Consider the following 13,774-nt stretch of genomic DNA (forward strand, 5'->3'; position numbering starts at 1 on the left):
TATACATGGCAAAAGATAACAATAATTTTTCCCCTGTTATTTTATCTATGGAACTTCTTTGAAGCTTTGAATTTGCTATTTGAGAAAGTCAGTTTGACAATAGAAGATGCAGCCATTACTTTGTGTTTTTTTGCAGCCATTACTTTTTTAAATGACATTTTAATAACTTTAGAAGCTTATATCTAATTTCGTGCTGGTAACAATTATTGTGATATTTGGAGAGGGGATTGATGTAGTCTTTCAACAAAATTTACCAAAGGCTAATGAAAGTATTAAATGTATTTGATGTATTTAGGTTTGGAAGGATGTCAAGCTTTTTCACTTAGTCAGCTATGTGTAACAATGAGAAGAAGCTCATATAATTTGTTATAAAGTGAAAATGAATGTATTATGGATTTTTTGCTTGAGTTGAATTTTGTTTCACACCAGAAGGTGAAAGTTTTTTAATTTGGAAGCTTTCATTGTAATTTCAAATTACTCATTAGAATTGTTTTTAATAGTCATGTTCACCACACAATTCATGCAGATCTACTCTGCTACCACAAAGATTCTATGATCAAAATTCCAAACAAGTTTTATTAAATTACCAAAAATCATAATGGAATATAAAAATAAAATGCTGTCTCCAGTTTTTAGACATTCAAATTCTATTTTTGACCAAGACTACAGAGAAATGCAAGTTGTATGGGACTAAAAGCAACCCTCTCCCTTTTTTTCTTCTGGATCTGTTTACTTGCCTGCACAAAAAATTAAAATTGTTTAACTCATATCCAAAGGATATCCTAAAATGAATTATTCACTCCAAGGCACTGAAAACGCAAACTCTCTCTTAGGAGCAGGTACCTGGTAAGCAACTTTAGGGTAGCTGCCGAGTAGAATATCAAGAAATTGGATCCAGCTGAGAATTCCAATTACCTAATGAGGGTGATCCGCTTTCACTTTAATTTCTAACTCGTTATAACTTCTATCATAAAAATCATGCTTTAAAATCACGATTTAAAAGGGAAACAAATATTCAACTGGCCAGTGTATTTCATTCCCTTTTCTGGAGACGGGAATCTCAACTTACAAAGAAATACAAACGATAAAGACTTAAGATGGAGCAGTAACAACGAACCCTTGAAAGGGTCCCCTACCGCTTTGTGTTAGTATATCGCCCAAAAGAAGGACACATCACAGGAAATTTGTGAGACACAAAGCGTAATTTTTATTAGTTTATTAGCAAATAAATAAATATTACACCTAACTCTAGCAAAACTCCAGCACTGTCCCCAGGCAGCTATTATTCAGTCCGAGTTGTTACTAATAATTTCCTAGCCAGGCTATGACTGCCGGTGTGAATCAGCCCGCGCCAGGCCCCTCTCCATCCGCCGCCCCCGCCGCAGTCAGGGCTTGGCACAGAAGATGCTAGGTGTTTGCGCCTCAGTGATCCGTCTTTGCTTCGTGTCTGTGCTGCAGGTGTGGCGGAGGAAGAGGAACAGAAGACAAGCTGGTGGCCGGCGGTCGCTGAGCATTCCCCAGACCCTCAAGCAAGCTTCTTCTCCAAGGCAGGAAAAGCCCGCGGACCTACCCACTGGAGCGGCCAAAGGGCCTAAGCGCCGTAGCCCGGGACCTGGCGGCCGGGGGCGCCAGCCCTTCATGTTCCGCAGGAGGCGCAAATGTGAGCAGACAGTGGCGGGGAAAGCCGTCCGCCCCCGCCAGGGGGACCCGGGAAGCCCGCGCGGGCTCCTCCAGCGGACTGAGGGGATCCCCTCCTCCGGCCCCGCCCCCATCCTCCCCAGGCCCAAGCGCCAAGGAGGTTAACCCTACCCGCGCCGCAGCGCATTAGGGCGAGAGCACCGCGCAGCCAATCCCGACTCCCCGGCGCCAGAGACCAGCGGCGTGGGGAAGATCGGTGAGCCGACCCTGTTCGGATCTCGCAGCGGCCAAACAGGGGCTCAGACCCCGGGGTTCTCACTAAGCCCTGCTGCACTGGCTTAGTTAGTCGTCAAACTTTTTCTCTCCAAAGCGGGTGCCCCCGCAGTTATTTGGCCGGCAGCCGGCAGCCCACTCTCAGGGAGAAGTGGGCGTGGGGCGAGGAGGCTGCTGTTCTGCAGCTCTAAGAGGCGTGCATGCCGGTGGAGGAGTGGCCCGGGTTCCGCACTGTTCCCTCGCCTGACCCCCTGGCTGGGGTGGCTCAACGTGCTGCAGTGCCCGGTGCAGGGGATCTAGACCGCGCGTCCGGCACTAGTTAGCGGGGTGGTGGCACGGGAAGGAGGGGACGCCTGTTTTTTCCTCCTCCCTCTGCAGACCCGCTGCACTACCTGGGGGCTCCCCATCCCTGGTGGTGCTCATGGGTGCTCCCAATCAGCAGGTGGAACCCCCGCCCTCACCCTGTCCTGGCCTGCGCCTCCGAGGGTTTTCATCCTGCAGATTCCGCCCCCCCCCCCCCATCTCTCTCTCTCTCTTTCACACACGCTACCCTAAACAGCGCGCGCCGCAAACTCAGTCTCGGTTCCCGCAGGTGATGTCATGCCCATTGTTTTGGTGAGCCCAACCAATCGGACGCGCCGCCTGGATTCTACCGGAGCCGGCATGGGCCCTTCCTCGCACCAGCAGCAGGAGTCTCCGCTCCCTACCATAACGCATTGCGCAGGGTGCACCACCGCCTGGTCTCCCTGCAGCTTTAACAGCCCTGACATGGAAACCCCATTGCAGTTCCAGCGCGGCTTCTTCTCGGAGCAGCCGCCACCGCCACCGCGCTCCTCACACCTGCATTGCCAGCAGCAGCAGCAGAGCCAGGACAAGCCGTGCCCGCCCTTCGCGCCCCTCCCGCACCCTCACCACCCCCCGCACCTCGCGCACCAGCAGCAGGGCAGCGGCGGCAGCAGCCCATGCCTCCGGTGCAACAGCTGCGCCTCCTCCGGTGCCCCGGGGGCGGGGGCGGGGGATAACCTGTCCCTGCTGCTCCGCACCTCCTCGCCCGGCGGCGCCTTCCGGACCCGCACCTCCTCGCCGCTGTCAGGCTCGTCGTGCTGCTGCTGCTCGTCGCGCCGGGGCAGCCAGCTCAGTGTGAGCGAGCTGACGCCGTGCAGCCATGCCAGTGCGCTCCGGCAGCAGTACGCGCAGCAGCCGGCGTCCGCCTCCCAGTACCACCAGTGCCACAGCCTGCAGCCCGCCGCCAGCCCCACGGGCAGCCTCGGCAGCCTGGGCTCTGGGCCCCCGCTCTCGCACCACCACCACCACCACCACCACCCGCACCCGGCGCACCACCAGCACAGCCAGCCCCAGGCGCGCCGCGAGAGCAACCCCTTCACCGAAATAGCCATGAGCAGCTGTAGGTACAACGGGGGCGTCATGCGACCGCTCAGCAACTTGAGCGCGTCCCGCCGGAACCTGCACGAGATGGACTCCGAGGCACAGCCCCTACAGCCCCCGGCGTCTGTCGGAGGAGGTGGCGGCGCGTCCTCCCCGTCTGCAGCTGCAGCCGCGGCCGCCGCCGCTTCGTCCTCAGCCCCGGAGATCGTGGTATCTAAGCCGGAGCACAACAACTCCAATAACCTGGCGCTCTACGGAGCTGGCGGCGGAGGCAGTGCTGGAGGCGGCGGCGGCGGAGGCAGCGGGCATGGCAGCAGCGGTGGCACCAAGTCCAGCAAAAAGAAGAACCAGAACATCGGCTACAAGCTGGGCCACCGGCGCGCCCTGTTCGAGAAGCGCAAGCGGCTCAGCGACTATGCGCTCATCTTCGGCATGTTCGGCATCGTGGTCATGGTCATCGAGACCGAGCTGTCGTGGGGCGCCTACGACAAGGTAAGTACTCGAGCCCTTTCTCACCGTTCCCGGGCCGCAGAGCCGGACACCGGGTGGGTGGGATGGGCGCTGGTGGGAACTCTCTGCCTGCCAGTTCCGAGCTTTTCCCGGACAATCGGAGGTGCCTGCCGGGACAGCGAGCACCGCTGAGACTCGCTCCCCTAATCCGCAAGGTAACTCTGGAGAGGAAGCTTTTCCGCGCGTAAAGTTCTGGAGGCAGTGAATGCCCAGCGCGTTTGGGCACGTTAAAGAAGTGATTTCAGGAGTCGGTGAGGAAAGCATGCTCTTTTCCTCTCCTGGTGCTCACGATATCGGAGGCCTCTTTCAAACCCAAGCGCTTAAACTCAAGGATAACTTCCTCTCGGGTTTTGAGAGCCACGAGCTGCGCTTGGGTCTGTGTTGTCGCGGACCCCGCTGCTTGGCCTTCCGGGATCTCCTCTCTCACTTTCCTGTGAGGCCAAGTGATCTGACAGATCACAGAGCGGAGACAGGTGCCCCTACCCTCATCTTCCTTCTGGGAGTTCAGGTCTCCTTGCTGGGGATTGACCGACCCCCCGGATCTTAAAGGTGGTTAAAAGTGCTTCTTTTTTTAAAAAAGTGCTTCTGTCTGTGTTGCAGGCGTCGCTGTATTCCTTAGCTCTGAAATGCCTTATCAGTCTCTCCACGATCATCCTGCTTGGTCTGATCATCGTGTACCACGCCAGGGAAATACAGGTAACTTCGGGGTTCTGCTGTTTATGAATGACTCCAGCCGGGGGAAGTGAAAGGCAGCAAACGCTTTTTTCCAAGCTCTCGTGTCCTTGCTTGAGGTTACAGAAGACACACGCTGTATTCTTACCTTAGCACCTGACGTGTTCTTTCAAGAAGTTAAAAACAAAACAAGCAGTGCAGCATGTAAATGTGCAGTAGTTTCCAGGATGTATTTGTTAAACCTTTCAGATTTTCCCCTCTCTTCTTTAGGTAGATCCACTTCTCCATATCCGTCACTGTATTTGTTTTCCTCAAGGCCAGTTATGTACTAGCCTTAATCTGCCAGGTAAATGTGTATTCTTGTCTAATAAACATTTAACAAGATGGGTGGGTCATTATGGAAGAGTGTGCCCATGTATATCACCTTCCATAACTGTAGCTTAGAGAAGAAAATAGGCCCGTGATATTCCTTGCTAATGTATATCAATAAGACAAGAAGAAAACGCTAACCTTTTCTATATCTTACTGTAAAGTTGAAGAAAAAAATCTGTTGTAAATTAAGAATACAAATTCTGTATATCTGGTAGTTTGGTAGATTTTCAGGTACAATCATTACATTATTTATTAAAAATGGCATTTAAGAGCAAAGACCACTGCCCTTGTAAGTGAACTTGTTAGGAAAATGTTTGTTTTGTTTAAATGCAGCCAGGAACTCTATTGTTAGATTGGACTGTTACTGACAATTTCAGAATAGTCCGTCTAAAATTCATGGGTTGTCTTTTAAGTTGTTTATTTTGCTGTAGCTTTCAGTTAAAGGAATATTAACGTTTGGGAATAAAATAACTAGAGTTTTCAAAAATTAAGAGAGATTGAGATTTTCCAGTTTAGAACTTACACTAATATGCATTTTCTGATTTTTTTTGGATCAGGTGTTAGGCATTTGGCTGAACTATTAAACCCTCGAATTTAGGCTGCTTTCCTTTAGGAGTTGCCATTGAATTTAAATAACTTAGCATTAATTATAAGTTAAATTAATTTTAAGTTAGTAATTTGCAAAAACATACTAAATATAGAAGAAACCAATTTTAACTATTGCCCAAACAAAATAAAGATACACATGACCCCACATGAGGGGGGAGAAATTACTTCATCATGCTTTCAAATTTGCAAAGACTTTGAAAAGTGTGATTTTTGAAGGAAGGAGGATAGAGAATGAGAATTAGAAAGAGTGAGAATATTTAGAGGTAAGTAATAAAACTGCACTGCCAAAACAAGGCAAACACATTTGGACCCTTTAAAATTTTGATAATTTACACAGGTCCATCTTTAATTCAGCACTAATGATCGTGGGCTTTTGAGATTCTTTCAAACATTTTAAAGTAATACTAAAATGTAACTTAAGCATCATGAGAGTATCTTTTCATTTTGACTTGAAGGATAGACACTTAAGGCTGGGGAACAAAATAGGTCTAATGGCCCTTTGACTTGGTTTACAAATGAGGTACCTGCAGTCAGAAGAGGTGACCAGCTTGCCAGATCCCACAGCTAGACAGTGCAGAGCGTGACCAGCCCTGTCCTCCTAGCTTCCACCCAGAATGCTTCTTGCTGTGCTCTGCTACTGCTTGTTAGCAACCCCGAACATGGGCATGTCTTTGTCTGTGGTTCCTCTCTAAATCCAAACGTTTGGTATTTGAATAGGGTTAGACTTAAACGGTTTTTCTAAAATCTTCTTAGGTATTTGTAAAAATCAAGTAATTTAATTTTTTTTTTGGCTTGAAGACCAGAGTAGTTTTATTTAATCCACCCTAGAAAGAGACCTTGCTGGGTTTTTTTTTTTAATTAAACATCAGCTTTCATATTATTCCTGTTCCTTCTGAAAAACACACAGCGAAACAAGCATTCAAGGCGGAGGACATTTGATGGCATTAACACCAAGAACAAAGTGTCTTCCTGAAAATGCTAACCTTTTAAGAATTATGGGGAGATTTTTTTGAAATAACGTATAGGAGTTTGTGAGGACCAAACATTGGCCATTAACATTGGCCAGATGTTAATTACGTGTTGTAAAAAATTTTTGATACCATATTAGAACTCTTAAAACTTAGAGAAAGTAATACAAATAAAAGAAGTCATATTTTTAAAGATCGTTTCACACTTGAAAGAATTCCACCCCTGGCTAATTTTGAGGACCATTTCTGTTATACAAATGCGTAGATATATTGATTAGAGTACGAAGAGCACGGGTGATAAAAATGAAGACGTGAATTCCCCCTCTAAGGGTTATAAGCGCAGTGAACCTCTTTATTGTTGGGGCAACATAAACATCACAAAAAGTTAGATTTTTATAATTGGAATTATCTGACCTGATACATGGTTTCTGCTAAACCAACCGCACTTAAGATAATTTCAAAATGGATGCTCAGGTAATATCATTTAGTTGTTTTGGATGTAGCTTTTACATTCAGTGTTTAATCTAGAGTGATTTTTGTTTTCCTCAAGCTGAAGTTCCAAATTCTTATCTGAGATGCTTTTTCAAAAATATGAAATGGAAAAGGACCAAATAAATGTGGAGACCCTGAGCTGAAAATCAAGAACCAGAAAAATATGTTCTAATTTATCCAGAGAGTAGTCAGTGATTGCTGCTGAAATTGTTCACTCTGAAACACGGTAAAATCAAGTGCATAGGCTAATGTATCCATGTGTGGAAAATGATGAGTTGAGCCCTTTTTAACGTATTGATGTCAGTGCTATAGATGTACTTCTTTCATAAGTTTTAAGCAAATAGGTACTTCTCAGTTTGCTATTAAGAATTCCAAGTATATAGATTAGCTTTGAGTTAAGGAACTCAATGCAGGGGTTACGCTGCCGTTCAGAGCATGTTCTTGGGCATAGCATGCAGTCTAATGTGACACTTCCTCTTTTTCTTTTTAGCATAGCAGTATGATGATTGGATAGTGAGAGCTAGCTAGTATGGGTTTCTGGTACATGGTAGGATTTCTTACTGCATTCAGGAAAAGTAAGTGTTATAGCCAATGTTGTGTCTCTCTGTCCACCGGAATTGCTTTAACGAAGCTTGGGGAGGCCCTGACATTTCCATGGAGAGCCTTGGAAAGCAAGTCAATGTGACCTTTTATAAAATGTTTATACACAGTCTATCAAAATAAGATGGTTCAGGTGAGTCATGGACGGAAGTGCTTGAATTAAAATAGTGTGATGGGGAGGCTTCGTAAGAACTTAGCTCAGTACATTTCAGCTTTGGTGTCATTTTTTCAGTACCGCAGACAGCTCAATGCACCAGGCTATAGTTTGCTCATTTCACTAATTACTTTTACATCCCCCCAAAACAAAAATGAAATTACTTTTTTGGGCGGGGGGATCAGAAAGCTTATATAAAATCAGATTTAGTGGGAGCAGATTTTCAGCTAAGTAGATATTAGATTTTTTCAAATTGACATTTGGCTTTACTTTCTATATTCATCAGTAAAGTGAAGAAATGATGAACAGACACATAAAATAAAATTTAGCAAATGCCTTTGTATCACAACCTTCTGACAAAGGAAAAGTACTATGGAGATTGTTTTATACAGTTTGGAAAGGTCACTTGATACTAAATAAGTAGCTTCCCCACCTCAAGTCCAAGGTCAAATAATAGGAAAAACAGAGGCATGATTTCCTGTGACTTTTCTTTTTCTCCCCCCTCTTCTATAGGGTTGGAAGCATTTGTTTGATGGAATAAGAACAAAACAATGTTCAAGTACTCTTTAAGATCTTCAACATCAAATAAGTGGAATGTAGAGTGCACTTCATCTTTTCAACTTTAGTGTACTCGACTTTCTCTTGTGGAAGCAATTTTAGTTGAAAGAGTTGTTTAGTACTTTGAGATAGGCAAATACAAGATTCTAAATTGGGAAGAAAACCTCTTGGACTGTGCTCTTTCTGGTTCTCATGGGATTTTGCAGAATGGAGAGTAGTATACTTTAAAGTTGAAAATGGTTTTCTTTCCTTGGTTTTGTTTTGGTAATAATATAATTATAGAATAAATAGCACTAAGGGAAACACTGATTTTCCCCTGGTATCTCTTGCAGTGGAATAACTCTACACATTCTCCTTTAAGTTAGCTTTTCAGAGATGGATGATATACATCTAAAAGTGGAAGAGCAGAAATGAAAATTTCCCCTTACCTGTGCATGTAGGCCACCCAAAGGGGGAAGGAGTGAGTGTGGGCAGGGACCTCAGCAATCTCTGAAGTCTCCTGGACTGGTTGAGGAGGTGTGGCTAAGTGCCCACTGAGTAGACTCTGGCTCACCTTGTGAGCCAGAAAGAATGCTCGCTTTCCCACTCCTGCAGAGAGCAAGTAGATGCTTCCAGACCATGCAGAAAATACTGCATATAGTTATTATTCTTATTAATAAAATAATAATGACTACACATAGTGAAAATAACTAGTACAGAAGAGCTTAAAATAAATATGATAGTCACATTCTCAGTCCAGTGTTTCAGAGACAACCACTTTTAAATTTCTCATACATTTCTCCAGAATTTTCAAAAATGAATATTTAGTTGTGTTTAGAGACACACATACTGTGCTTTTTTTGCTTAATATATCTTGAAGGTTTTTTATTGTCAGCACATGGAAACCCATCTCATTCTTTCTTAGCAACTGTTTATTATCCCATTTTATGGATGCACTGTGGCTTACTGTTAAGCTTTTGCTGTTATAAGCCATAATAAAAATGAACGCTCTTGTATACTATTTAAATCTACTAATTAGAGGATACACATCTGGTATATATCCAGCAGACAGATTGCTGAATCAAAGGGAGTTTGTATTTTAAATGGAAAGGTACTGCCCACCAGCCCTTTAGAAAGGTCTTCAGAGTTTTCATTCTCTGCTTCCCTACACATTATTTCCCCACAGCATTGTTAACACTGAATATTATAAAAAGGAATTTTAAATTTCTTTGACTTTGTAAAGTTTACTATCTTCCCGAAAAAACTTTTTTTTTTTTTTTGGTGAAAAATTCCTTAAGGACAAAGCTTATGGCCTCATGGGCTTATCTGCAACATTTTGCAATATCTAGTGGTGCATTATCTAATCTGCTGACAAAATGACCAATCCTTGTAAAGGTGCCATCAGAAGCAAGTATTGGCCACATATTTGTGTTTTTTACTTCTAAAAAAGTTAGAGATGAAGGAAGCTAAAAGAGTAGAAGGAATGGTCTTCGACTGGTCTTTAGGTCTCTCGTATATCTATAGTATGAGCGAGAGAAGAGTTAACTCTTTGATTGTAAGACTCCAGAAGATCATGAGGTGGATACCTTGCCTGAATTGCTTTGTTGTGTGGTGGTCAGCTCCACAACCACTGTCTATATTGCCAGCAACTTCTACAGAGTTGTAATGAGACTCTCAGTCCCTTTGACTTCGTGTATACCCTGTAGTAACGAAATCACTCAGGACCAATTTTCTCTGCCTGCCTGTATAAAGATCTCTGCATTATTAATGGGTGTGACACTAAATAAAGTGATCCTGGTGTGTTTACAGAGCAGCATCACAAATGAATGAAGAGTGGAACTTTAGGTTTACTGCAAGTGGGTTCACTTGATCTGCCAACTCGTTTCTGGGCCACGTTTTGTACAGCTCGGAAAGGAGGCCACTGTGGGCTGTCATTGTCCCAAACCACATCTGGCAGGGTAGACAAAGGGAACCTGCACTGATTTAACTTCAGGAAGTTACTTTTGGTCAGGGTACAAAGTGGTTTCATGGGGCCGTTTTAGTGAGAATTTCTGCTCATTAGGAAATATGATGTTTGCTACTTTGGGAGTATATGTTTAACCTGAAACTCCTTTAGAATTCTCTTTATAGAACTGGAAACTGTGTGGAGAGGACCTGAATTGTTATCTGGCCCAGGATCCCACCCAGCATGGAAACTCCCTTTATGTCATCTCAGATAAAAGTGGCCACCCAATTTCTGCTTGAACCCTCTTCCCATGATGGTCAGTTTGTCTGTACAAGGCTGTCCATTCCATTGCCAGATAACTCTTAATTTTAGGAAGATTTTCCTTATGTTGGGGGTGAAGTCTGGTTTTATTCCTTCCCATATTCAACATTGAAAAAGCTTTTGAGCTCTGCTAGTACAATGAGGAATAAGACAGTAAGGTTCCTTCCCACTTGGAACTGACACTCCAAGCAGGTCGGGTTAAGGAGAGAGACAAAAATTAAGAAAAGGAAGAAAATCCTTGGAAGTTGTGATAAGTGTCATAAAGGGGCCATGAAAGGCTGTGATAGAAAATAATTGGGGGCAGAGGGTTGTACACATCAGACAAGGTGGTCCTGGGAGCAGTCCCTAAGGAAGTGACTTTTAAGCTGAGACATAAAGGAAAAGAAGTTCCCAGCTATTGGCAGAGTCTGGAGGAACAACTTTTTCCAAGCCCTCGTGTCTGAAAGGAGTTTCCTGCGCTTATACAGTTGAGAGCAAACCAGTGTGGCCCAAGCAGGGCGACGGTGGTACTGGATGAGGTGAGGGGGATAGGCAGGGTTCTGATACTGAAGGGTCCTGAGGCCATTATAAGAATTTTGTGATGTTTTCTTCAAAATGCATGAGGCCATCATTAAAGCACAGAAGAGTCATGATCCAGCTTACTGTTTAAGCAGACCTTTTGTTGAAGCTCTGAGGAGATTGGTCTGGAGACCCTTGGCAAGTCACATTTAGAGATGACACTCACTTGGCTTGGGTAGCAGTGGTGGAAGTGAAGAGAAGTGGTCTGATTCAAGACCCAGGTTGGAGGTAGAATGGACATCTTAGTGATTGGATATGACAGGTGAGGGCAAGGGGTGATGCAAAGATGATTCTCAGGGTTCTGGTTGGAGCATCTGAGTGTGTTATGCTGACAGGGGAGAACTCACTTTGAAGGGTAGCATGTGGAATCAGGAATGTTTCTGATTATACAAGAGAAACCTGAGTTCAGAGAAAAGGTGTGGAATGGAAATTTAAATTGGCGAGTAATCAGCGTAGAGACTATTTAAACCCACAGGAATTGATAAAATCACTGAGAGAAAATAGAGGAATGAGAGAAGAAGGTCGAGAGCGGATCAACCTCTGACATCTAGAGGTTGTGTGAAGCAGGAACTAGAGAAAAGAGATAAGAACGACTTGTCCTAGAGGTGGTAATGGGAGTGTTGGAAGGAGGGCACAGTGCTGTGTACTGAATGCCATGAAGTCAGTTAATATCGGGTAGAGAGGTGTCTTTTGGATTTGGCAAGTTCAAGGTCATTGCTGACCTTGATGAGCAGTTTCAGTGGAATGGTAGAAACAGAGCACAGACTATAATTTCCAGTATAACAGAATTAATTGATTCCCCCTCTTCCCAGAATTACAAAGCAAACATTTAAATATTGGTTAGGTCCCTTTAAATGCCCACCTAATTAAATAGTCCCCATTTCTTTGAATTTTCCTGATCAGGCTTAGAATGTCCCTGATCATTTTCTTCTGGACTTACTCTGTTTTGCTGAATTCCCTCTTCGAGTAAGGTCAGAAATGTACTCAGTACTTTCAGATGGGATCTGCCAGTGTACTTGTTACCTCCGTTCAACAAAAATCCTCCATTATGCTGACTGTTATTCAGTCTAAAATGGTCATTGCGTCACACAAACTGTTGCCAAGTACACTTGTAAAATTGTTACTGAACTGAATGTAGGGCTTTACATTTATTGACTCTGTTAAATAGCATCTTGGTTTCAGGTGAGTGTTTTAGCCTCTCAGAATTATTTGAATCATAATTGTGATGTTTATTTGACAAACACTTATTTAGGTTTGGAAAATGCTGTGTGTGGAGGGGGCTCTGGCATTGGCAAGACCCACATCAGGGCTAAATTCTGTTCCAGAAACATGGTCAATGTTAGTGGCTGTTACCCAGTTTTCACACATCCAACTCTTCTTCCTAGCTTCTCACTAGCCATGACTTTGAAAAGTGTAGCTTGGGTACCCATGCCCAAGGCATGAGTGAGCCACGGTCAGGGCTGAGAAGTAGTACCTTCTTTGTAGTTAGCCATCTGTTCATCCATGATATTTTGTTCAGCTTTTCACGTACTAACAACTCTCTGAACCCTGACTATCAGCCAGCCTACGTTTCTCTACAAGAATGTCATGATGACTGTCAGATCCCTTGCTGAAATCCATGTATTCTGTGCAGTCTCATGATCTGCCAGTCTATTCATGATATCCAAGAAGGAAACAAGACTGATGGGCTTATCATTTTAAGCATTATAATATATTAGCCTTCATGACCAAATGCCTTTTCTCTTAAAAAATTTTGTTTTTCTCTCCAGAATATAAAATTAGTAAACATTTATGTTAGAAATCTGTAAAACATAGATAACATGAAAAAGAATATGTTAGTTTAATCTCACCACCCAGAGATAATTATTATGTGATATAATGTATTTATATGAAGTAGATGGACCTGATATTTGCTATATATCAGGATAAGGAAATTTAGTGTTCTTTTCATGTAATTTTCTATTCATTTCCCCATGCCATTAAACATTCCAATTTTTTTTGCATCATATAGCTATAAGCAATTTAATCCTTTCCCTTATTTTTGGATGCTTAAGAAAAATTAGAAAGACCCTATTTAAAATATTTGTATAATAAATACTTTTGCAGGTGCTTGTGTAAGCACCTTTGATGATTTCCTAAGGATAAATTGCCAATGCAGAAATTACTTAGTTAAAGGATATTATTTAAGGCAATTGAGAGTTTGTCAAATGGTCCTTCCAAAGGTTTATATCATGCCTTTCATTTTTAAAGTACGTACAAACCACTTTGTTAAATAACTGATTTGATTATTTTCTGGAGTGCCTAGGATCCATTTACTGATTAGTATTTTGAGTACTGCCCTACTTTGTGAATCTAGAAATGTGCTTCCCTGGAGTATCCTATAGCTTCCTATTTCTCCATGATTTTGGTTTCTAAATCTTGGCTAACCAGGTTTGTAAAAGGGTATTCCTGCTTAATAATTAAAGTTTATATAGAAATGATGCAAAAGCAGTATTGGAAGATAACTTTGTCCACAGATGTTCCCAGTCTTTGTTATTATAGGAAGCTGTAAAAACCATAATTTCTGAAATTTTTCTCTACAAACTTTCCTGCTGAGCAAAGCAAAGCAATCAGACTCTCCTTTGAGTTGTTTACTGTTTTTGCAGCATTGCCTCGTGGCTTTGTGTGCTGCTTCTGGAGCCCAATCTGTCTGGGCTTGTACCCAGCTCTGCCACTAATTAGCTGTGTGACCTTGGACAT

At 43.6% G+C, this 13,774-nt stretch overlaps 1 protein-coding gene across 2 annotated transcripts in view; it reads left to right on the forward strand.

The window, feature by feature from the left end:
* The first annotated feature begins 1,280 nt into the window (after positions 1 to 1,280).
* Positions 1,281 to 13,774, forward strand: part of KCNN2 (potassium calcium-activated channel subfamily N member 2) — a 184,959-nt gene continuing 172,465 nt past the window's right edge. For both annotated transcript variants that reach the window (XM_024122151.2, XM_028493134.2), the window contains exons 1-3: positions 1,281 to 1,660; positions 2,504 to 3,789; positions 4,408 to 4,503. In XM_024122151.2, the coding sequence (XP_023977919.1) occupies positions 1,405 to 1,660; positions 2,504 to 3,789; positions 4,408 to 4,503 (1,638 nt within the window). In that variant the 5' untranslated portion in view covers positions 1,281 to 1,404. The remainder of the gene's footprint in view (positions 1,661 to 2,503; positions 3,790 to 4,407; positions 4,504 to 13,774) is intronic.

The sequence above is a fragment of the Physeter macrocephalus genome, chromosome 8 (genome assembly GCF_002837175.3).
Source record: "Physeter macrocephalus isolate SW-GA chromosome 8, ASM283717v5, whole genome shotgun sequence".
NCBI classification, from domain to species: Eukaryota; Metazoa; Chordata; class Mammalia; order Artiodactyla; family Physeteridae; genus Physeter; species Physeter macrocephalus.